The 26098-nt window shown below is 40.9% G+C and overlaps 3 protein-coding genes across 6 annotated transcripts in view; 2 read left to right on the top strand and 1 right to left on the bottom strand.

Moving 5' to 3' along the window:
* Positions 1-10434, bottom strand: part of samd4a (sterile alpha motif domain containing 4A) — a 66641-nt gene extending 56207 nt beyond the window's left edge. For all 3 annotated transcript variants that reach the window (XM_030414428.1, XM_030414427.1, XM_030414426.1), the window contains exons 1-2: positions 10252-10434; positions 8363-9078 (exon numbers count right to left, since the gene is read on the bottom strand). In XM_030414428.1, coding sequence (XP_030270288.1) covers positions 8363-8558 — 196 coding nt within the window. In that variant the 5' untranslated portion in view covers positions 8559-9078; positions 10252-10434. The remainder of the gene's footprint in view (positions 1-8362; positions 9079-10251) is intronic.
* Positions 10435-13879: 3445 nt separating this feature from the next.
* On the top strand, positions 13880-21673 carry ero1a (endoplasmic reticulum oxidoreductase 1 alpha). Its single transcript, XM_030413331.1, has 15 exons — positions 13880-14376; positions 15051-15170; positions 15268-15351; positions 15422-15463; positions 15900-15976; positions 16218-16291; positions 17134-17254; positions 17670-17731; positions 17810-17836; positions 17926-18018; positions 18176-18422; positions 18958-19027; positions 19805-19891; positions 20017-20153; positions 21043-21673. Exons 1-15 carry the CDS (start codon positions 14302-14304, stop codon positions 21101-21103), a joined length of 1377 nt encoding a protein of 458 aa, XP_030269191.1. The 5' UTR covers positions 13880-14301; the 3' UTR covers positions 21104-21673.
* A 965-nt stretch (positions 21674-22638) lies between these two features.
* Positions 22639-26098, top strand: part of pacsin3 (protein kinase C and casein kinase substrate in neurons 3) — a 38063-nt gene continuing 34603 nt past the window's right edge. The window contains exon 1 of one of the 2 annotated variants that reach the window (XM_030414871.1): positions 22639-23166. The gene's annotated coding sequence lies outside the window, so the exon portion shown is untranslated. The remainder of the gene's footprint in view (positions 23167-26098) is intronic. The other variant, XM_030414868.1, reaches the window with a different exon arrangement.

Below are 26098 nucleotides of genomic sequence, written 5' to 3' on the forward strand. Positions count from 1 at the left end.
GCAGAGATATTTGAGATGCGCACGCACGCACGCACGCACACACGCACACACGCACACACACAGATTTCTTGCTTTTATAGAGAGATATAAATGTTTTTCTTCTTTCCCTTCCACACAAAAAACAACCTTTTCAGGACCAAAAGCACCATAATGTTACCAACTATTAAATTTGTGTATGGTTAAAAACTTTAATCCACCAGCTGAAAATATATACAGTGTGTATTTGGTCTGTTTGAAACAGTGTCTTAACACTACTAGACTGGATACTCAATCATAACTGATGATAGCTCGCCTTTCAGTTTGAGGCCAGGTATAAACATACACAGATACATGTATGGTGCAGAAATCCAACTGGCTGGGGAAAGCGAAGTTGGGATCAAAGTAATAAAAAAGCACAGAAGGATTCAGTTAGAAACTAAACCTCATGGATTTATGGGGCGCTTGATTGCATAATCCAAGCTATCAGTGACACTTCATCCGCCTCAAAGATATCAAGAGTTTGACATGTCTGAGGCTTCGAGTAGCTTCCATCAGCGTGGAGTTCTTTGGCAGTTAGTCCTAAGGCAGTTAGGCCTCAGGCCGACTTTCTGTCCATCCTCTTGTTTTCACACACAGAAAACACTAATACATCAGGAGGCAAGAACTGAAAAGAAAAGGCTTTTGCTCTAGAGGCAGAGGGGAAAAGACGAGCTTTATTTCGTTTTCCCCTCTAGTCGTTTTGGCAGGTTGTCTGTCCCCATTCCTGAGGTTCAGTACGAGTTCACAGAACACGCCGTCAACTTCCAGAAATAAACTGTTTGCTCATGCGTGGGTGCGATGAAATAGTTTGGAGCGAGACAAGAGTTTTCTCTCCGTCTCTCTCTCCCTCTCTTTGAGAAAATGGCCAATGAGACATTGAGAGAGGCACAAAGGATGTTGACAAATAACGCTTGTATGAGTGTGTGAAAAATCAGAACACTTCCACTTTGAAATTCTTCCTCTATAGGGGCCAATATTCATAAAACGTACCACTGTGGGAGAGCAGGTCAACTACAATAGATACAAGTTGAAGGGCAATACCGGTGTCTTGCTTTAAATCATGAAACCTTAATTTGGGTTGGGTCAAACATTCAGTTTTATCAATTCAGGGTGTTGTATCAGTACTCATCATGTTACACTTCACTTTCTGATACTTATTACCAGATGCCTCAGAGGTAGAATTGGAAGTCTCCTCCAAGGAAAAACAAACTGAAAAACATTTTACTTTTTAAATAGGTGTTAACGATGGAAGCTGTTCAAAAACAAGTCAATACATGAAACTGAAAAAAAAAAGTTGGGGCAAGTCAAACAAGGCAGAGAAAGTGGTGAATGAGTTTTAGTTGTAAATGGCACCAGTATTCTCGAGTCTTCATCTTTTCCCCTCTTCGCCCCACCCGTCCTTCCTCCTCCTCTCACCCTCCCCTCTCCCATACCGCGGTGTACTCAGGAGACCTTAGCTCCACTGAAGGTGGAATCAGTTTTCCATTTCCACTGTGTCTTTTTCCCCCCACGCTGGAAAAGCCCCAGTCCAACTCTTGCTGAGTGCCTGACTCAAGTGTGCTCCGACGTGCCCACATTCCTAGACAGTATCCCCAGTACCGGAACCATTTACCGCCTCAGCCGGGAATGCTGATTTCCAGCCCAGGTTTTCATCAGACCTAGTTTAGGCAGAGTTTAACAAGAATTCACGGAGTAATATTAGCCATTATACAATGCAGACTTTACCTCCATGTCAGTCATCTTACACACTGACAAATGCAGAGGTAGGTTTTCTCTCCCCCTCCACAATATTACACGCAAAGATAGTGCCGGCAGGTTCTATGAAAAGTGATTATTTAGCTGGGAGCCATGTTCTGACCTAGTTTCAAACAGCTCTTCAGATTCAAATTCTCCACTGAAGTCAACCCCCCGCCAGCACCACCATCCCACCCTTTGTATAATCCTGGCATTTCAGAGGATTTGGTGCTTCCAGGTGTAAAGAAAGTGCTCTTCTATTTACATGCTTTGGAAAATCCTTCATGAGAAGAAAGACTAAGCCTTCGTGTTCTGCTGTCAGAAACCCATCTCTCTTACGATGTCCAGCTCAGACTTTTCTCATTAACGAACACCATAAAGACAGTACATACTGTATGATGTGCATGTGAATAATTGCACTCCACTCAAACAGAGCTGTGTCCCTGTCACCTCTAGCTCTTCAACACAGCTGCTTGTACATATCTAATCCTGCCTGCCTCCATCCAGCTCAAACAGCCATGCAAGCCAGGTCGGCAGTACACCACACCACACGAAAATGAAGTTAGTCATTCAGAACACCAGCCCCAGTGTCCTGTACTAACCCCACCCCTTATGCTAACCCTACACCCAGTTTGAGTGTGTATGTGTCCTTCAGACAGCACTCTGGCTGCTATTCATGTCCTCTCAACTTGATCTGATATTGTCCCTCTTGGGATTGTCTCAAAAGAAGTTTTGTTCTCCTTAAAGGGGGAGGAAAAAAGGAAGTTACATTCCTTAATAACTACAACAGATACTGAAGGCTACAGATTACTACTGTCAAAAATCACAGCAGAATATAAAGATTTAAACTTTCAAAACATTCAAACAAAGTGATTTGGTATGGATTGTTGTACATTGTTGACTAAAGGTTAGGCCTGAATGGAAAAGTGCAAAAAATGCTGCATTTATACATATGCACCGAGTTGTTCAGAAAGAAATGCTGAACTCCTAAAAGTAACCAGACTCCTCGCAACAGTCTAAATATAACATGAAACACTACAATAAAAATAAATCCACTGTGATGCAACTCTGCCTATCTTTCAGCGCGATAGTGACCCCTTTGATTTCGATTGCATCTCAAGTCGCAAATGAAGTCGCATCACTCACTGGGTCCCAAAACAAGGCAGCCTCTCAGCCGCTGAGAGAAGTAGGTCACTGAGGATTCCATTCATTTGTACACCGCTTTCCAAATAGTTGCGCTTTTCCACTCAGCCCAAGACTTCCAGCTGCCTGTTAACCCTTTCACAGCCTGCACCATCACCAAATCATACTGAAAGTATTACTAATCAGTTAGTACAATAGAATTGTATGCGACAGGCTCATAGTCTAAGAAAAGGTTGAACTCTTATGGATTTAAATATTTTCTATTTATGGATTTTATTCCCTTTTTTGTCAAAGAAAAGTCTGAGGAACAGCAGAAAATCTTTTAATAATGACAAAACAACTTTTAAACTTTTTAGAAATGTATCAAGAAAAACTTAAGACAGAAACAATCCATTATGCTACTTTAGGATTCACGCTTTGTATAGATGTGGTAAAATAACTGCTTACTGGAAAATACTCAATAATCAATACAAGACCAGTATTGGCTCTGTAAAATAGCAGACTCAATATATCCGTCTTACTCTGGCACATAAGCACTCCAACAAGCGACCACAACATACCAGAGGGATCACGTAACCAGACAACCTTCTCAATCTCACTCTTCTCAGCAACATGCCTCCTTACGTCAAGTCTACAGCCCTGAAACGACCTGCTGATTCCACCTTACTGAGCTGAATCAGCCGACAGGAAGTGAACACAAGTTGTCACAGGTGGTAGAAAACTCAACGGTGTGGACCTAAAATCTAATCTAGAGAGACACAAAGACTTCATCGTGAATTTCTCAATGATCTGATTTTTCTCAGCTTTTTATGTTTGCCGAAATCCTTCTTACTGCTACAGTTATTCATGACTCTACAAAGTAAAACATAACACTAGCTAATGCTGAGAAAAAAAACATTATAAGACACAGACTGAAACAACCGGCAAAGGATCCTGCAGATTTGTTTGGGAATAATCAGGCTTCAGCAAACATGATTTTCATCTTTTTGCCATCAAGAAAGTTAGATGTTAACAGGTTAAAAATTGCCACTATAAAAGAGAATTTGGTTCATAATTGTAATAATATTAGGCCACAGAATGTGCCGAGTGTACAGCCACAAGAAAAAATGACAAGCATTATTAAAATCTTGTAAAATTATTTGCTGCATTAATGTTTGCTAATGTGTTGATATTAGGGCTGGGCGATAAATTGATAAAATCAATTAATTTGAGTTTGTAGTTTAGGACGATTTTAAAAAATGAAAATTGATTTTCTCTTTAACTTGCTCAGCCACCACTCCCCATGGGCTCCCGTAGCTTATAGTGGGCTCCGCCCTCCCCCTGCATTGACTTTCCACAGAGAAACAAACACAACAACATGGCAGCAAGCCAAGAGCTCGTTCCTAAAAAGGCAGTCTCCTCACTAGTTTGATTTTGTAGCGTCAGACCTCAAACAAAAAAAAATGTTTTTTCATAAGTGTTTGTTCAAAGGCTATTACAACTAAAGGCAGAGGACCTACCCATTTATTTCAGCCTCTCGAACAGAGGCGTATCAGAGTGGGACACTTATTGTTCACTACACGATGTACAAGACCGCGGCAGCCCACAAACACCCGCTATATCGCTAAAGATATGGTGTCTGTATGTACAGTGGAAAAGCCGGGGGTTCATCCACATGCTGAAAATGTTTGATCCCAGGTTTGTGCTACGACGCCACAACAGGGCATGTCTCAAGCCAGAGAAAGCAGACATGCTCGTCTTCCTGACCAAAAATGTGTAAAAAAAAAAAATAAAAAAAAATAAAAAAAAAGACAGCAAGCACACACCTCATGTCCTGTACATCTACCAACATGTGATGTTTACTATGCAATGCAATGCAGATGTTTAATTTAGTTTACATATCTTCATGGATAGAAAATACTGTTTGTAAACAAAAGGCACCTGATGTTAACACTTTATCAATCCCAATGGGGAAACTGATATATTTTTATAAAAACATGTAATCTGGGGCGCCGTTTTGCTCAGTTGGTAGAGCGGGCGACCCATGTGTTGAGGCTCTGCAGCGGACCCTGGTTCGACTCCCAGCCTGGGTCCCTTTGCTGCGTGTCATTCCCCCTCTCTCTCACCCTGTTTCCTGTCACCATCTTCAGCTGCACTATCAATAAAGCCATAAAAGGCCAAAAAATACTAAAAAAAACCTTTAAAAAAAACCAAACGTGCAATCTGACATGTTAAATTTATGTTTACAAAAGCATTTTATCAAAAAGGGACACATTTTTCAATAGGATGCACTTTCATTTATTTTTCAAGTGAGTCTGAAGGTGCAAAAGTAATGCTTAAAATAATTTCTTTATCATTTGTAGTTTTTTGGGTTTTTTTAGAAGGAAAAAAAATGTATTAAAATCAAGTTTGGTGTGAATGTTTCATATTCATATTTCTTTGTAATTTATGCAGTACATTTAACCTTAGTTGTAATGTTCAATGATGTATTTGTAAATCAGGGTCAATTAACACCAATTAATATCATAATCCAGGCAAACAGCTACAATATACTGCAATGTGGATTTCGACTCTTAAGTATGGCCCCTAACTTTACACTATCATAAAAAGCACTGCCTCTCAATGACAACTGCCTCTAAATCTACAGCCATCCAACCTGCTCAGTGTAAGTGTCTGTTGTGCAAATCACTAAATGCCAATCTCAGTCACAAGTGAAATTATAATTTAAATATATTATAATTTCCTTATTTGGTAAATTTCCATCTCTACTATAATTTAGTGTCTTGTTGTCTTGAAAATCAAGATCCACACAGAATATAGGAGTGATATATGATTGTGACTCATGACTCAAGTATTACCACAAGACAGTATCTCTTTGACTCACACATGGAGCACAGTATTCAGAAATTTAGAAAAAGGAACCTGTTGTTGAGTCGTAAGAAGACGTCACACCCTCCACTGCCTGCCCATGACATCAATCTGCTCTGATCTCTGACAGTATGAGCCAGCCTGATTTTGGGAGGGGTCGGCTAAGGAAACTTCATGTGGTGTGCTCTGATGTCTCATCTTCATATTAAATAATAACAAAGATCGGCCTGCATTAAGTGCAGCCACTGCCCATAGTAAACCCTGATGGAAACTCTACATAATGTGTGAGTGTCACTGCAGGGCAGGGCCATTATGTCACCCCAGTGTAAGCCATCAGATGTGTTACTGCATGCAGATGTTGCCATAGGTACACATAGACGCCTGCTCTCCATCGCAGCAACAGCACTTCTTTCTATTTTTCATGAGCCCAGTTGGTTGCCAGGGTTTTTGTTTCCATGGCCACGCTGCAGTCTGATGCAACAAAACCCAAAACCCCCCTTGGCTGCTTTGGCGCGATACCAACCCAGGGAGCACTACAGCGCTATAGGCTGGCACACTGACTGACTGACTGACTGACTGACGTTTCCAGCCAGCCACAGTGCCAGCTGAGCTAACAGTATACACAATCCTAACCTCCTTCCACAATCGCTAACTGACTGGCTACAGTTCAGCGCAACACTTCATACAGTTTCATAACATCAATGATTCAGCTTTTTTTTAAACTCTTGATGGATCTGAAGGAATGTTTTGGACAGAAAATTACACTTGTGCCTACATGTGTGTGTTTCCTGTGTGTTTGTTTCCTGGTCAAGGACAACAATTCCATTGGGAAAATATGTCCTGAAAATCTAAAAAGTTAGATCTGTGAATTTAACTACTGTGTTTCTCTTTCTGATCAGAAGACAAATCACGATGCTGCCTGGAGCAGAATTTATGTGACGTTAGCCCCATTCACACTGCCATTTGGATGCGGGGATCCTGCACCGATTCCCCTCCTCTGTCTCGGAGAAGTGTCTGTCCTCCCGCCTGTCCTATCGACTCATCATCTCATTTCTGCCTGAAAAACAGCGTCTGTCACCGGCAAAAAACTTTAACTCATTGAGTGTATGTGATTAGGGCTGGGACGACGTAGTTGACGTAATCGACGACATAAATTTGTCAACATGAATAATTTGCAAAAAGTAATCGCTAGATCAATCGTTTGGGACAGCTCTATATGTGATGAAAATAAATCTCTGTGACGGGCAGCCCTCTGGACCAAGACTTTAATGAACTTTCCCCCAGAAAACAGCCTTTCGTCCCCGCGAGTGACCAGTCAGACAGCATCCAGTTTACTGACGCCGATTATGTAATTATGTAATTTAGCGTGAAAAAGGTAACTTTATTACTTTCCGGGATGTTTGGTGGGTCAGGATCTCCATCACAAAACATTATAACAGCATCCATATGATTATAAACTGTCCACGGGTTTAGATTGACAGGGGGGACACCGGGGAAACACCTTGAAAACACATCGACATCATCATGACGTGTACCGTCACGCCTCTTTAGGAGCCTCAGCGCCAGCTTTCTGTGCGAATTACACGGCGGTTCGTCTTTAAGATGGAGATGCTTGGCTCTGTGTGAATCACCATCGGCGGAGAATTGGCAAACCACCGCTGCGGCGTTAATGCGTCTTCTCCCGTGTTAAAATGGCAACTAACTACTGCTTCAACCACGCATTAAACTGCACTACTGAAATGTGAAAGATGCACTGCTTGAGGACAAGAAAGGGGAAGACTATATCCTCCTCTGTAATAATAGCTGCCAGTTCCCAGTAGCAAGGTTGGTCCATCACCAGTGGCTGACAGTCATCGACTACTGAGCCCTGTGGTATTGTGACAACGTGATTTAAAAGGCATCCTACCAGAGAGCATAAAAAGAGTAGTGTACCCCGTCAGTGTTGCCATTATGGAAGAGGTGTTGTAGTTTGTGATGTGTGGGAGAAAAAATGAAAATGTACAACTTTCTTATTGATCCTGCCCAGTTAGGCGAACCCAAGATGCTTGGTTAAATTGGTTGCAGCTGTTTTTATTTCTGCAGGTCACAGTGTGTATCTCTGTTCACCCTGCCATTGTTCTTTGCAATTTCTTAGCTTAGCTTCCTCAGTATAGCTAGCAGACTAACTTTGTTTAAAGCTTCTGAGGCTAAACATAGTGAAGTTGTCGTCAGTTTTTCAGATATCGGTATCGATTTATTGTTAAATGATTGTTGATTTTTGCACAATCACTGTATCGATTGCTTTTGTTATTGTGGGCAAAATATCATGTCATATTTTATTATGAAAACAGTGGTTTCTAGGGGTGAACACCATCACCACCAACTACAACAATATCATTATCCAGCAGGGAGAAATATGTTGAAATAAATCTTGGAAGTACAAACTGTTTATTTTCCTATATGTATTGTAAATGCATTATTTAATAGTTCATTGCCCTCAAAATAAGACCTGACTAAAATAAAAAGATAAAAAGTTTTCTATAAAAAACAAACTGACTGACTCTGGTCTTTCAATTAAATGCATCTTCATTAGATATTAGTGGATGATATAGCAGATGAAAATGCAGCTGGCTAGTCTTACCTGGGTTGTTTGCTTCTCCCTCTAGGACCTGCAGCTCAGTGCACTCGGCAAGGGAGTGCTCCAAACATAGCTGCAGGAAACGAGCCTGGGTCCGGCTCACCCTCTTCAGCAGGGACAGCAGAGCCACCGTCTGCTCACACTCGTTCCACCCCTTGAACCAGCTTGCTAGCACGCCCACCTGATCGCGAAACATCATGGTCTGCAAGGCAGGGTGAAGGCTGACAGACTGTGGTGGTGCCGGGCTGGGCTGGGCTGAAAGGTGTGGGGAGCAGAGAGCAACCTCCCCCAAACTTTACACCAGTGGTTTGGGTAAAACTGATGGGAAGATTGCCGTTGGACTTATCAGCTGACTGTTGATGTCTCTTAACACAGTTGGTGAGGTTCAGCGGAAGCACTGTGATGCCATTCTTAGCTCTGTTCGTAGCTAGGACAGCAGGCCTTCTGGTGTCTCGCCCACAGCTGGTGTGGGATATATTCCTGCTGGAGGGGTTTTATTCACCGCCGTCTCCTGTCTGATAATCTCTGTTCCTTTGTGAGAAGGAGGGGTGCTGTGAGGTGCTCTTCTAGCTCGGCATGAGGGTATATGAGCTGCTCAATGCTGCTTAGTTGCTCCCAGAGGAATTGTTATTTGATGAGTCAGCTTTCTTCCAGCACAGTCTGTGTCACATCAGCTTCAGTCTCACGGGCATTTTTTCTTCAGGGAATCCCTCCTATGCCTGCAGGAGGATGTTAGAAGTTAGAGGACGAGGAGGGGGGGGGACCCACATTTAACAGACAATGCTCTCTGGGGCTCTCTGTCTCCCTCTCTTTCACACATATGCAATGACTTTTAAGACAGCGCGACTACAAATGCGACAGTCTCCCTGTTGCTTCACCTCTGCAGACTTTGTGTTGCTGCAATGGGGGGAAAAACAGCCTTCAAAAAACTCATACATGCATTTATAGGTCGCCTCCTCGCCGTCGCTTATGCGCATAGGCTTGTGGCATTCACCGCCGAGACAAAAATAAATACATTTTGCTTTTGGTATCCACCCATTCCTAAAAATACAGCTGTCGGTAGTAGTGGCGCTGCATCCCGAAATTTTCCAAAGAAAGGACGCCGGGGTATCGACGGCGGTCGCTGGCAGGGTTGTGAGCTGTAGAGACGTTAGCAGCGACTTCTCTACGTTATTTTAATGACAAGTTACTAGTCATTAAAAAAACAGCTGTATTTCAAACCGAGGACAGGCAGTTATGGTGGTGGTGGCGGTGATTTTTTTAGCCGAAGAAACACCGAAGAGTAAGCTAGGAGCAGACTCCAGGTTTGAGGGCTGAGCGTTAGCCGCTGTCTAAAACTGTCACTTTGCTTCATCAGCACACAGGGAATGACCGTTGGCGGATATGTGTGTGTGTGTGTGTGTGAGAGAGAGAGAGACAGAGAGAGAGAGAGAGAGAGAGAGAGAGAGAGAGAGAGAGAGACCGAGCAGCTTGTACAAAGAAAAACGTATAACTATAACCTTGTTTGTATCTGTATCCACTTTCATATCTATCTTTAACTTCACCGAGGACTGGTCGTGTAAGAACTGCGACTTTGACGTAAGTTAACGTTAGCAAAGTTCCCAACACCGTTAGCTTAACACTGAACACTGACGGCTATGAATTCCCAGTAACCGTCGCTATTAATTTCAATGGAAAGGCGTTGGATAACTGGTTAGATAAGGAGGTTTCAATATGAAGGCTGGTTCGGATTTTTTTTGGTTTGTTTTTGTTTTGTTTTCTTGGATAAATTGTCAAGCTCAAAAGCAGAGTGGACAAAACGGCGAAAAGAAGATTTAAGAAACTTCAGTTTGTATGTGTGAATTGTGAAAGAGACGGTTAACGTTACATGTAACGGGCTGGATGGTTCTTACCTCCTGGCGCAGTTAGCATCGTTGGGTTTATCTCAGGACGGGCGACAGGCTCAGCTTTTTTGGGGAGCGGTGCCCCTTCACTCCGGGTCCGTGGGGTTTGCCATCTTGACTAACTTTTCTTCTGTCTCTCCCCAGCAGACTGGCTGCTCTGCTGCTCTGCTCGAAAGCACCACGGTCAAGCCAGACGGGACACCGGGTGTAACTTCCTGTGTCGAAGATTTCAAAATAAAGCCCTGCAGTGCGGCTTGGTGCAAGGTTTTTGTTTTTTGTTTTTCAAATTTCTTCAAGTAACTATAATGTAGATTATTGTAATGTGGTATTTTAAGATGGAGTCTTTACTAAAAAATACTCTAAAAGATCATGTCATCCTATAACCAGGAATACTGCATGTGTACAAATTTAATATGATTAAGACCAAGATTAAGATAAGCTTAAGTTAAAATACCAGAGAGAGAACTTAATTTATCCCAAGGCAAATTGTCCTGTAACGATTGCAGTACAAAGTAGGCCTCGGAAAGACTGCAAATGCAAAGAATGCAAATCTTACTGACCCTGACCCTGCTTACCTAACCCTAACCCTAAGAAACTACGATAAATAAGCACAATTTCCTATTGTGAAACACTTTTGTGTTATTTGATAAAACTGTGGCATTTGAATCAGAGATTGCAAAGGAATTTTCATAGTTGTGGTTCAGGAAATCTCTTTAAGAAGGCAGATTACATGCAACACTAGGCCTACAACGAGACAATGCAGCCAGGCAAAGCAGCCACCATGCACTAATTTATTATGTGTATATATATATATATATATATATATATATATATATATATATATATATATATATATATATATAGTTATCATAAATAAAAAATATTCACATTCAAAACAAAAAAATGTTAACTAAACCTTCAATCTTACTATTTTGGTGCTTATTGATTTGTGCGACCTCTGAAAGCTGTTTCCCAAAAAGTCAGCGCTATTATTTTGAAGGCAGTACCGGTCAACTTCCGGCTACGTTCCGGACGCTTTGATGCAGGGAGGCTCGCGCTGCTCGTTTCCACATGCTAATCATTAACAGCGGAGCATTACGTCAGGGGCTTGGCAGCGCGAGGAAGCACCAAAATAGAGAGAGAGAGAGAAGGAGAAAGAGAGGAGGGGGAGAGGAGGGACGAAACTGTAAGAAAAGGAAACGTTTCCATTGTTAATAAAGTCCGCAGAGATGGAGATCAATGTTTGAACATCACATACCTTCCCGAGCAGCGGTGGAAAGTACACTTGTGAAGTTTACTTTTACCTCAATCCTCCCATTTTCCCTTTCTTTCTACTTCTACTCCACTACCTTACACTTCAGATGGAATTATTATACTTTTTACTCAACTACATTTAGGTCAAAGTTTTAGTCAGGCTACTAGTTCTTTGTCGATCATAATTTTACATTTCAAAACATATGATGAACTCTATTCATAGTAAAGTTCCCACTCCACCTAAAATGTCTTTGCTCTATTGTAACTTAACCTGGATGCAGTTGTAGAATTATTCAGATAATCTAACTGAGTAACACAACACGGTCAAATTACTTCATTACGGCATTACATTAAATCAAAACCGTTCATTCAAGAGGAAGTAAAGTACTTTAATCAGCTGCAATCCATCAGTATATGGGCCTCCAGTGAGGAGGACTGTATACTGACTGTACTGACCATAGGACTGTAACTAAGTACATTTACTCAAGTACTCTACTGAGGTACAATTTCGACTTACTTGCACTTTACTTAATTTTTCAAAAATGTTCTGCTACTCTATACTACCATATCACTACATTTGAGAGGCAAACATTGTAGTTTTAATCTGTTTGATCATTTTGATTACTAGTTACTTTGCAGAGTACTATCCGTATGGGTGACTTTCACTTTTACCAAAGTAATATTCTAGCAAGATATTATAGAGTAGTACACCTACTTTTACTTGACTGAATACTTCTGACACCACACACTACTGGAAGGTATTATTGAGTATTGTCAGATGGCCGTATGAGGGACTTTGAAGATAAAGATTATATTTCTTACAAATAAATGTGGCAATTCTTACACTTTAATAAGCATATGGAAGCCACCTAGATCAGTTTTAACGACATATACACAAAGGCCATTGTACTCTTCATCTTTGTTTTGTCAGCCTATACATCTGCACTTTAATCTGAAGGTCAAATGCAGGTATACAAAACAAACAGAGCAGCCGAAATAATGGCCTTTCAAGATCATGCAGCATTTTTCTTTTTTTCTCTCTTTTTTTTTTTTTTTTTTTACATCAGTCTGGACTCTCCCTAGACCTCTCCCATTGACTTTTTCACCCTTCAGTGGGTTTCAATGCATTCAATGTCTTTTCCTGTTATCCCTCCTGTTAGTTGTTCCTGCTCTCAGTAGTCAGCCACAGAGTGAACTTCCTCCAGCAGAGGGAGCTCACAGCAGTCCAAGATTTTGAAGGGGGTCTTTAAACATTATCAGAATCTGACTGATGATGTGATCTTCAATAAGATTCCAACAAATCCCCAAAATGCAGAATACCCTAGATGAAAGGGAGAATAAATGAATGAAAGCCTTATAGGACCCAGTCAAAGTAACCAAAGAAAGCCACAGTGGTGCTTCATGGATCACTAAAGTACTTCATCAATGAGGAAAACCTCTCATCAAATAAACTCCCACCAGGGACACCTCAGCTTTTCTTTTCTTCAATTTTCTTTTTGTTTCCGTACAGTTTGCCACTGAAATATAGTGGCAGTTTAGTTTGCTTTTATTCTTCAGTTTTCAGGTTTTACTCCTCGATATCATACTGTCTCCAATAAAGTTGAAGATATAACAATAGATGTTGTGTAGGGAAACTGTATTTTGTACTAGTATGTGTGCAACACTTCACGGGTTATATGGACCATATGAGAGATTGAAAGCTTTATCTATTTAATGTATACAAAAACAAACAAACAAAACATTTTTACTGTCAGGTTTCAGCAGAATTAAATGTTCCTCGCATAAAAACATTGAAAATCCGCAATTTCAAGGTTATCATCTTTTAAAGAACAGCATAATTTTTTTTTCTCATAGAATTCTTAATTGAAACTATATGATTGTCAAGGTACATTTTTTACAATTAGAGCAAGAAAAGCTTTTTAAAAAATGGTCACTTTAACCTATAAAAAAGGTAGACTCTGATTGTACTGTTACAGCTGGCTTATTTAATTTTTATTTTTTTTAACAGTGAGAGAAAGAAAGACTTGCACACATAGATAGTGTATTTTTAAAAAATATATATTATTATTTGTTTAACACAGACTTGATTGTTAGATTAAAGTTGCTTACATTTTTTTTTTTTTTTCCTATCATCATAAACTCTTCACTTATCATTCTGGTAGATTCCAGTGACATTATAGTCAGTAAATATCAGCCTATTGTTATTAGTAAACCAAAGTCTGGAGGTAAATACAGTGATCTAGCTCCACCTAGTGGCTCGTTCACTGAACTACACCACCTGGAGTTTTAAAACTGAAACACTCAACATAAACTCAAACATTTTAAACAGCAGGAACATGAACTGAGTTTCTCTGGAAACACACCGGAAGACATTTGTGTGTGTGTGTGTGTGTGTGTGTGTGTGTGTGTGTGTTTAACATTCTAATCTCCTGGAATTACTCTCATGATCCTGCCGCGAAATAATGTAACACGCTGACGGTTTCGGTCGGACTGTTCTGTGAGAGAACAGGAAGAAAATACACTCCCAGTTTTAAAAAAGACAATACAGATCACACATGTTTGAATGTGGACGCACGATGATGAAGACTGGAGGGATGTGAGTCTGCTTACAGCGACTGATCGACCGGGTCACGTATCACACGTACTGGATTGGAAATGACAGGAAGCGACTGATCAGGAAGCAACATTACACATCAGATCTCCGCCTCCGCCCTGCTGCTGCTGCTCTCACTGAGCAAGTGAAGCTCCCCCACACACACACACACAGACTTTCATAGTTTTCTTTAAAGAAGAAGAGAAGTCGCGATGAAGCTGGTGGTCGCCCTGCTCCTCCTCCTCCTCCAGGTGTCGGGATCAGCAGACGGCAGGTGTTTCTGTCAGGTGAGCCACTGCTGTCACTCATCATGAACTTTGCTTTTCATTCTGTTGTATTGGTACTTTCTACACTCAGTAGAAGACATCTACTTTGTTCTGTTTGAATGTCACACTAAAAGGTAAATGCCTGTTTTGTGTATAGGTGCATATAATAGGCGACAGGTGTAAAAAAAAAAAAAAAAAAATCACCTGGAGATCAGACAGCCGCCTCCACTAAAGAGTCAACCACATCAGTGGGTCAAACATGAGGAGAGAATTTCATTATACTCTGTTTGACATGTGTGCTTGATGAAAGGTGCACATTAGACCTTAAAGTAAACCCACTGGCACAGTGCTGTTGGGTCAGTTCTCTATAATTGATCTCTAACACTTCGTTTTACTGGTTCCAGTTTCATGTTAACCCGGCGATATGAAGAAGCAACATATTTGAAATCTACTTTGAAATGACTCCCAAATGACCCCAGTGATCACCTCAGACTTTACCGGAAATTAACCTGATGTTATTTCTTTTCTTTTGCCATTATTACTGCCAGCTACTTTCTGTCGAACTTCCAGTTTAAATTTTTGATGAGGAAAAGTCTTGCCTTTGTATGTGGATCCTGTAGATCAAAGCTCAGTTTCTCTGAGATGAATGTTCGGAAGATAATCCGTGTGTTTTGTGTTTTTCCCGTCTGACGCAGGTCACAGGGGATCTGGAGGACTGCGCCTGTGATGTGGAGACCATCGACGGCTTCAACAACGACAAACTGTTCCCCAAACTTCAAACTCTACTGGAGTCTGACTATTTCAGGTTCTACAAGGTCAGACACAGCACACACGCGCGCGCGCGCACACACACACACACACACACACACACACACACACAGCGTTTAGATTACCCACTCTTGTTGTCCGCAGGTGAACCTGAACAAGCCGTGTCCGTTCTGGACGGTCAGCAGCCACTGTGGTCTGAGGGACTGTGCGGTGAAGCCCTGCTCTCCTGTGAGTTCCTCCTCGCCTGTCTCATCAGCTTTATTCACATCATTCTGACTGAAACTCTGTCTGCCCACAGAACGAGGTGCCAGAGGGGATCCGGTCGTCCACCCACAACAAGGTGAGTCCGTCGGGATCGGCTTCAGGCTGTTTGCACTCAGCCAATACAACAAACTTTAGACCTTTCAAAAACACTGCATCATCATCATCATCATCATCATCATCATCATCATCATCATCTGAAGTTCAACATCACATCACCAGCTTGGTGATAACCTATAATAGTGTGTAAGGAGAAATAGGAAACAAGGTCTTTCCTCCTGGTTTCACCCCTCAGTGCTGCTTTCAGTTTACATTTTCTTGCCGAAATTTTAATTAACAAGAGTAGATAATGATTTCACTGTGTAAACAGTTTATGATCAACTACAGGAAAAATATGGCACTTAAACAAACATCGACTGAGAGAAAATGTATGCAATCATTTTGTTTATTAATATGTGTGTGTGTGTGTGTGTGTGTGTGTGTGTGTGTGTGTGTGTGTGTGTGTGTGTGTTCAGTATTCGGCAGAAGCAAACGAGCAGCTGGTTGAATGTGAGCAGGCGAAGCACCTTGGAGCTGTGGATGTCTCTTTAAGGTGAGTCGATCTAGATGATAAAAGATTAATTAAGAGATCAACATTAAAGGCATTACACACATCAATACTTATAGATGTGAATGAATATGAACGTCACTGGTATCACTACAGAACATGTAGAGATGCCACAACACCTGAAAATGATGTTCTGATAAAACTACCGCATGCCAACAGCTTTAACCTCCTGTGTGACCTTTGACCTCCAGGCGTGTGCAATAATGTTGACTGTTGTCCTTTCCAGTAAGGAGACCAGAGAGGCTCTGCTGAACTGGAGCAAGCACGACGACGAGTCCGAGCGCTTCTGTGTGGTTGACGGTAATATTCAGTCCAACAGCCGAACAAATGACAGACAGAACAAACAAACAAAGATGCAGATGGATTTGTGACATTTAGGCACACTTTGCCGTATTCCAGATGCAAGTTGTAAGATGAGAACAAACAAGTTTAGGGAACATGAACGACACCAATTTTTTCATGAAAATCTAGAAATTTGAAAAAAAAATTGAGAGAAAATAATATTTTGTCGGAAATATGATACACTGTAGTTAAGGAAACACAATGTTAATTAGATATTTAATGTTTCTGGGGACTTAATTAAAAATTTAATTGTAAAAACATAATGGAAGGAATGTTTTTAAGGAACATAATTGAAGAGTAAATGAAATTATTTGACCGTAATATATAATGTGTTTTTAAGGGAACATGTACAGGTTTTTGGAAATTAAACAATATGTACAGCGGAATGTAAAATGCAGCTTACTCCAAGGGGCTGAATGTTTTTTATAAATCTTTAGGGAAACATTACTGAAATGGCAAAAAGTAATTTGTGAACCTAATATAAGGAATAGTTTAGGGAACATGATGAAGAGCGATGTAAGACCACAAAGAATGTATGAGTTTGAGGTAATAACAAATTGTATTTAGATTCCATAACACCAAATCTATTGCTTGTGAAGCACTGCACTCAACCTTGATGGATTATTACTACACAAGTGTCTGTTGTGTGTAAATATTTTACTCCCAATAAATCAGACCATCCAGCTGCTGCGTCACATGTTCCTTCACCTTTAACTTTCTTAGATTTGGATCAGACTTTGCTGACAGTAAACATGTTGCAATAGAGACTCAGGGCTGACTAAAGTGTTGCTGTTTCCCAGACGAGCAGTCACCGGACTCTCAGTACGTCGACCTGCTGCTCAACCCAGAGCGCTTCACGGGCTACAGAGGACCAGAGGCCTGGCAGATCTGGAACAGCATCTATGAGGAGAACTGCTTCAAGTAAACACTCGCAGCTGAAAACAGGGAGCTTCCAATCTAAAACACAGTTAAAACGAGAGTCCACATTCGTGCTTAGCAGCTCTATGAGGCTGTAGAAGCCAAATGTTAATGTCAGCTTGAGGGGAACATGGATGTTTGTGCAAAGCTTCATGTCAATCCATCCTATAGTTAATGAGATAGTTCCACTTTGGACCAAAGTGGAAAGCATGGCATGAATGTGGTTTAGCCCAAGTCAAAAACATGAGTAACCTGAGTAACGTCACTTACCAAGAGAAAGGCTTTTAAACAGGACGGATGTTCATTTCCTGCCCTGAGCACGACTGCTTCATTCGTCAGTTAGATTTCTGAGACTTGATAGGACATGTAAGCAGAGGTTTGTGTTTTAACTTCACTCCTCCTCCTCCTCCCCTCACAGGCCGTATACTGTCAGACGTCCACTTATTCCCAACTCGTTCCACAGCAGCTCAGGAAGTGAAGGTAAGTGGTCTCTGACGTCATCTCGCACCATCTGAGCTGTCAGTTTTATCCCTTTAACGCTGGTTTTATTTGTCGCAGCGAGGACCTTCTATAGCTGGCTGGAAGGTAAGATGACTATCACCTGAAGAAGGTCGACACAGTGGGGTGTTTGTGTGCGGCGTCCTGTCAGCTCTCTCTGGTTGTGCCTCTCTCAGGTCAGTGTGTGGAGAAGAGGGCCTTCTACCGGCTCATCTCAGGCCTCCACTCCAGCATCAACATACACCTCAGCGCCAGATACCTGTTGGATGGTGAGACATGTCAATCAGCCATTTATTCACTCTATTCTCAAGAATCAGGATTTCTTTGAGACAAAACTTTTACAGTATCCTCGACTGAGGCAGGCGTCTGCTGCCGGTTGCTCCATGTTAAACTCAGCGTTCCTCCTCTCTCTGTTAACCCCTCCAGACAGCTGGTTTCAGAAGAAGTGGGGTCACAACGTGTCAGAGTTCAGACAGCGTTTTGATTCGGAGCTGACGGCCGGCGAGGGGCCCAAGAGGCTGCGCAACCTCTACTTCCTGTACCTGATAGAGCTGCGGGCGCTGGCCAAAGCTCTGCCGTTCTTCCAGCAGCCGTCCTTCCGGCTGTACACGGGCCGACCGGAGGAGGACCAGAAACACAAGGAGCTGCTGCTGCACATCTTGCAGCTGGCCAGGTCAGTCCGAGGCCCGGTGCTGACACCAGAGCGGGCGGTCAGGAGGTTTAGATCACGTTCTCCAGTCAATATTCAGTCTGCTCGAGTATAATGCAGAAAAAGATGCTGGATTTATGATGATTAAATTCTCAGAGAAACTTATCATTAATGTGTAAAATACTCTGCACCGGCTACTTATCTCTGTCAGAAGTGTGACAAACGCTTAAGTGATCGCTGCAAAAAAGGTGTGTATATTGGCCGAAATATCAATATGGTTTTTCATTCCCAAATGTCAGAATCATCAGCTCCAAAAATGACAAATGAAACGGTCCGGCTCTCATTTCTTTTCTCAATTTTTATGCAGTTACTTTTGACTTTAGTTCAAGTTTCCTGTGAAATCTGTGCTTAATGGTTCATTTTACTAAAGCACTAGGAGCGGGAGCCCCCTAATGTCATTGAATGTCACGATAAGGTGTCGTCACTTCTCTTTAATGTGGTTTTATTGTGCTACCGCCGTATTTATTGCATGACTAAAAACTCAACTTTTTTCCTCCAGGTCGTTCCCGCTGCACTTTGATGAGACGTCTCTGTTTGCCGGGGATGAAAAGGAAGCGGCCAAACTGAAGGTCGGCAACCGTTTAAAACTCAGTTGAACGTGTAAACTGTGGAAACAAAGTCACGGACAGACTGATGACTTCAGTTGAAGTGAATTAAAAGATAATACTACTGAATTAACCAAACAAGGCTGTTGCGGACATGGCAAGACTGCTTTCGAAAGCTTCTTATCCCTAAAAATCTGTATAATCTCAGCGGAAACAAGACACTAAATATTTTTCAACACTCCAGAAGGTATTTTACCTTTCACATGCAACATGATGACATACTGAAAGTGTAAAAGGTGATGACCTTAAAGACAGAAGCCTTAACTCTCAGCTGCAAAAGAATGAATGCTTTAGCTTTTGTGTTTTTTTGGTGTTTTTTTTGTCAGTCATCATGCCAACAACCATCTCCCACAGCTTTTTTTTTTTTGCGGCTGCCCCTGGGTGGTACACTTTCACAGGGAAAAGTTTATATACCCATTTAGTCACTAAACAAGAGAAGAGAACTGACTAAAGGACTCGTTCAGTGTGTTTTAGAGCCAAGAATTCCCAAAGGCTGATCGATATCCTTGATTGTTCTTGCCATCGAGAGAGATTTTATGTCTTCATTGCTGGGAATCTATGGCGTTTAGAGTGAGTTCACAGATTCAGTCCAGACTATTATTGGAATATTTACCGAAGTTGCAACATTGATTAAGTCACACAGGTCCAGCCTACCTTTCTTTAATTAGAACTCCAGTGCTTACGTATTTCTTCAGCCTCAAAGTGAGACGAGTCTGATTTCCTCTGCTGTGTTAACATCAGGAGGACGTCAGACTGGCCTTCCTCAACATCTCCAGGATCATGGACTGCGTGGGCTGCTTCAAGTGTCGACTGTGGGGGAAACTGCAGGCGAGTGCTCCCTTACAATACGATCTGCTGTCAGTCAAACGGTTTATTATGTACGTTGTTGTGCTTTGCTGCTTTGTTGTGATCTCTGTCGCTCTCTCTCTCTCTCTCTCTCTCTCTCTCATCAGACTCAGGGATTAGGAACATCACTGAAGATTTTGTTTTCAGAGCGACAGATTGAAGCTCTGCCTGCATCCAGCGACCAGCGACCCAGTTTCCAGCTCAGCCGGCAGGAGATCGTCTCCCTGCTCAACGCCTTTGGAAGGTGAAAGAGTCTGTCGGCATCATGTGTGAACTTCTGTCGTCTGTAAAATAACTAACTTTTATTTTCAGAGAAAGTCAGAGCACCCACTGTGCTCTGAATTCTCTTTACAAACAGGGAAAACAAACGCATGCAGTAGATTAGATCCAATATGGAGCAATTTTTGACTACCAGAGAATGACTAGCGTAAGTAAGGTAAGCACGGGAAAGGTGGATCCTGATGTCTGTTTGCTTTTTTGTAGGTCTTCCTGTTGATGGTCTGCTAATTCACACTATTTTACTGTTGCTGTCAGCCAGGGAGCTGTAGTTAGCTGGGGACGCATCACTGCTAAGATAAAAATGTTTGTTTATTTTTACAGTGATTTAAGAAGATCAATTATACAGAATAAAAAAAAAAACACTATTAAAAATGGGCTTAAAACATTTTTACATTATATAAATCAAGTTCAACTCTTGCTATTCCCTTCAAAAACACGTTTTTAGTGAGGCTTTGAAATCTTTTTTTAGTTAAGTTGCTGTGATAAAAGGAAGACATGGCATAATCTCTTTTACACTTGACTTTAATAATTGACTATAATATTCAGTTCAATTCAAATGGCTTTATTTGCACCAGAGAGAGAATTTTGGAGGCATGTAGAGTATAAATAACACGTAACACACTGCAGGAAAAAAAGTCTAAATAGATACAATTTAACCTAAATTAAACTTTTTTAATTAAGAGATGAGCCAAAGCTAACATAAATACTGTAGAATATAAAATTAGATTCACATTCTATCCGTGTAAACACTGCTGGTAATGGCAGTGTGAGCTGAAATCACGTTTCTGTTACTGTTTCCTCTTGTGTACACCTGCCGCCTCTGATTACTTACCTCTTCATGAAATATCCCACAGGATTTCTACAAGCATCAGAGAGCTGAAGAACTTCAGAGCGCTGCTAGCAGAGGACCAGTGATGTTGTCGGGGAAACACCCATCGACTCGAGTCCTAACATCGGAGTTCAGCATGACGAAGGATCAGCTCTGAGTTTATCTTTCTGTGGTGAATGAAGTCACACCTCTGCCAATATTTAAACATTCTTCCAGGTGTTTGTTTTGTGTCTTAATGTGTTTTGTTGAGTGAAACTGTAATAGTTTCAGCTGTCAGGAGAGACTAAGGAGAACATGCCTCTTTATATGAAAACATGCTTTGATTAGTGAATCACCATTACAGATAATTTTCATGTTTGCACTGATTGCTAGTTTTATCTAAATCCGACACATTTCAGCCCCGTGGCCTGTTGTGGAGTATTTTTATGATTTTGTGGCATCCTGAGGATGGCGCTGTTTGTAAAGTTAACTCATTTTTACTGCTAAATGCAAAATCTTCAGCAATTGCTTTGGAAAATCAATGTCATGTAAACAAGAAAAAATTTTTTGGAGTGTCAAAGTGAGGATCTGAGTCGGAATTAAATTAATATATTTGTCTAATTTATAGATGATTTTTAAAATAAATATCACACGTTTTCATAAGAACATGACCTGTGTGTGTGTGTGTGTGTGTGTGTGTGTTAACCCACTTCTATCAGTGGGTCTTGCTGGGTTAATGGTGCGTTAAGGTACACCTCGAGAACACAAACTTCCATGTTTATCTTCACATGGTAGAGACATGTTTTTTATTGAAACACCTTTGTGTGCATCTGTCAGCACCGACACAAAAACATTGATTTACTCAAATGTATTGAGCTGTTTTGACACGGGTATACAAGGGTGCACATTGAATACCTCCTGCCTTTTCGGTTTGATGATAACAAATGAGGAAATGTAATTAAATGAAAGCCTGAGGCATGAGGGAAAAATGTAAAATACATAATCTAAATCTGTTTTAAGACTCAAAAAGCAGAGTGAAGAGTTGGAAAATGAAAAAATCAACTAATTATTAGCATGTATTTTGTTTGGAAGGTTATAGTAATTTCTCTCTCTTTCTCTCTGTCTTTTTTACGAGCCAATTTATCTCATTTATGTTCAAAGCACAAGATGAATTATCTTGCAAAATAAATGTATCCGTAAATATCCAATATTATTAATCATTTGAGCGGCGCAGTGTTTGAAAGTAAGGGAAACAGCAGATTATTCAAATATATATTGTGTTTTAAAAATAATTATTTAGAAGCTCATTTATCTTGCAGTCATACAATAATGAGCGTATCAATTGAATATTTTTTAAATATCAACTACTAATGAGTCATGACAACGTACGTTTTCAGCTTGGAGGTAAGGAAACATTGAAAAGTTGAATTTCTATAATTTAGATGCCTGATTATTGAATTGAACTATTATTTATTAACTAAGGGTTAGGGTTAGGGTAGTTTCAACAATGCAGAACTATATTATACATGATTTTTTTTTTTTTTAACTCACTGTATTTATATTTCTTTATTCAGGTGACTCGTCATGTTTACCGTTTTTCCCAGCCTGTAGTTGCGGTTCGTCCGACGGTCCCTGAAGGCAGCACAAAGCCTGCCCGCAGACAGAGAAGGGTTAAACTGTGTAATAGGATGAATGGATATTGTGGTGAGCAGCATCTGATTACACAGAGACGCCAGTAGGCACCGGAGGGGGGAAGACACTTATTACCTAACAGCCGAAAACTGTTTCTCAGTCCTCTCCGAAGAAGACAAACACACTATTCTCTATTCCTTCTCTTCTCTCGGGAAAACCAACTTAAGTTTTTTATCCGGGTTGGAGCAGGAAAAACAGTGAGGCGACGCTGAGTTTCCTCCAGGAGCACTTCAGGTCGGATCTTCTCATCGGATAAATGGCTGTGTGGGACCGACGGGTGACGGTGGAGTAAACTCGCAGAATGTCGCAGTTCGTGGAGGCTTGAGAAGAGGACTTACCGCTGTGTTTCTGAGCGAAGATCCACATCTGAGTGTGAAACTCAGCCTGAGAGGGGAGGGGAGGAGAGGAGAGGCGGTCAGACTCTGCTGCTGCTGCTGCTTTGGGCTTTGGTTCGTGACTCCAGGTCGGAGCGAAACAGGTAAGCGAGCCCACCTGTGAGCAGCCAGCACACGTTGACGCCCAGCCCGCTTGTAATGCTGTTTTTATATGCCGTTACACATTACTGTGTGTGTAACGTCAGTAACTTTCTCACAGTCGCCAGACCGAGCTGTCCTCAAATGCCCAAAACTGACAGTTGGTACCGAAGTTAGCTTGCACCTAGCTCGACGTTATTAGCTTCTACAGATTCTTGTCAGTGTATGAATAACGCCTCTGTTTTTATATTAAACTGTAACGAAAGTGGCTCGAGAAGTATCCCTCATTACAATAATATCTGGAATTTATTGATAATTTTGTTTTTGCAGTAAAGTTCGACCACGCCAAGAGCTAACGTTAGCGCCAGAGACAGGACTGCTAGCCTGTGTCTGCTCTTTGAAAACTACACACTCTTTATTATTTATCAAAATCTCCCAAATATAGACCTCAAAGTATACAGAACCTTACAGGGGTTGTTCTTCATTAAAGGTAATATTTTAAAGCTGCATTGGGGTATTTTTTACCAGTAGGGGGCAGAAAACCCCCCAAAACAAACTAACCTGAGTACAGCCCTGACATAGTTAGTTAGACTTAGCTTATCAAGCTGTTGTGGCTAACATTTAAGGGCCTGTGTCTTAATAGTGCTTCAAGTTGAAAATGTAGAGTAAGGTTCTCAGTCATCTTGGTCACAGTAATACTGAGAGTTATATTGATTAATTTCAACTGTCTCAAAAGGCGCTGGTGACGTCACTGTTTTTCTTTTTCCTGGCCATAATGTTTACCGTATTTTTTGTCTCCTGTGGATTATGTCACTCAACCTCCAATGTCAAATAAAAGACGAACGGATAGTAAACCGCAAAGAAACGGTGTCGATCATACAGCAGCGGTTGTCAAGAGACAAGACGCACATGCTGTGTTAAATCTCTGGCTTTGCTTGCACTTTTCTGTCTAAAAATGGATCTATCTAAAAACTAATCTATTTTCAGTTTCCAGATTTAATTAAACTTAAGGAATAGTTTATCAGCTTAACTTTTAGCTTCAAAGCTGCTTTGAGTGCTTTTTCACACACCGTTAGCTCATCAAGACTTTATGGCTAATAGTTTTGCTCAGTGCCCAGCAAATACTGAGCAACATTGCCATCCCATTGTAGTTATGTTTTTGTACATCTCACGAAGAACTCCTACAGTCCCTCTTCTTATAGCTCTCTTTTAGTCTCCACCAACTCTTGACAAAAATGTCTCTTAAGCTGCCGAACGATTTCTTTACCAGCTTGTAACTAAATGCGTCAGTCTGCTGCAGTGTGCTGTTGAGGTAGTGTACAGTTGACTAGTTTGTTTTGTGTTTATTTGCATATACCCAACACGCAAGTTGACTGTATAAAAATAGAACCTGAAATTTGAATAGTCTCAGTAAGACAACTGGTTACAACAAAATAAAGGAGTAGTACAGCAACAACTGAAGTGGTGACAGATCTAAGAAACCTAGATACAAACGTTCAATATTCTGAGCAGAAATAAGTTAAAAACAATTCCTCTGTGCAAGGTATGTGAAATGCAGGTCAAAGCAGAAGACTGATCCTGTCTTAGCAGGTGTAAATGAGGCCAAGTATGCCAATACAATAATTGAAGACAGAGGGAAGTGTGTTTTTCTTATAAAGCTGCAGAGTTGGGGGATAATTCTTTGCGGGTCTGACATGTTTAGTTACCTTCCTCTGTTAAACAGTGTCATGTGATTTAACTGTATTAATTAAGAGATCTTGTGTAATGGAAATGTAAGGTTTCACGCCCCTAAAAAGTAAATCGCGTCTGAATAAGGATGTATCTGCCACTTTTCCTCATAAAAGTAATGGAAAATGTGACTGATTGTGGCCTTTCAAAAATCCCTCTGATGTGTTCTAATTCACCATCATTGGTCATGTTTTCGGTTTTGTGTAATCATGGTCACATGGTTTCATTCAACAAAACAGCGAAGAAGCAACATTTCATGACTTTGGGAAAGCAGACCGTTTACAGACCTCAAACTATAAAAATTCGTTAAAAAGGCTTTGTGAATCGGATCGCCTGTTTGATGGCAAATGAGGATAATTACCATTTGTTTTCATGCTTTGTGTGAATGTTGAGTAGACATAAAACTCCTCTGAATAATGTCTGACCACTAAAGGTTTCATCAGATGATCTTTGACAGAAACCTAAGATTTTGGAGTTCCTGATAAGCAGCAGTAGTGTAGTACAATGAATAGAGGGGCGGGTCAGGCAGGCAGGTAGAAACTTTCCCCCAGCTTCAGACTTCAAATCCTGCCAAGCAAGTGGAATTTCATGTAGACATGAAATATGTCATTGCTGAACGTTAATTTCCGCCCAGTCTGCGTGCTCTCTTCTGGTTGGTTCACTCATCCCGTGCTTTTTTTTAAATTAAAACTTAACAAAGCGAAACAAAACTGACGTGAAAAACCTATGGAGTGCATCCCGGGACAGTAGGACAGTTGGGTTTCTTTTTTTACTTGTTACATTCAAAGAGTTATAAAACCCAGCTGAAGCCTTAACAATATGTGCATGTGCATTTTGTTCCCCATCACAATTTCTTACTTCATGATCATATGTTAGCAAACATTAGTATTGATAATTTATCATTAGGAAGGCATTTATGACATAAAAGGGTACCTTAAATAACCTGAAAGATGCAAAACTAGAGATTGTAGTATAGTACATTTCTTCTGTTATAGTATACGCCTCTAAAAACTTTTTTATAAAATTGATTTATATAAAAAAAACATTTTAATAGATCAGGAGGAATGAATGTAATAACATATGAACAAAGCGGAAGGAGCCTAGAAAGAATGACAAAAATAAGAATCTAAAAATTAATTTACTTCAGATGTCATATTCGGCGTATTTAAACGCAACAAATCCATACAATTGAGAAGCCATAATCTTCCT

This window comes from Sparus aurata, chromosome 4, assembly GCF_900880675.1.
Source record: "Sparus aurata chromosome 4, fSpaAur1.1, whole genome shotgun sequence".
Classification (NCBI taxonomy): Eukaryota; Metazoa; Chordata; class Actinopteri; order Spariformes; family Sparidae; genus Sparus; species Sparus aurata.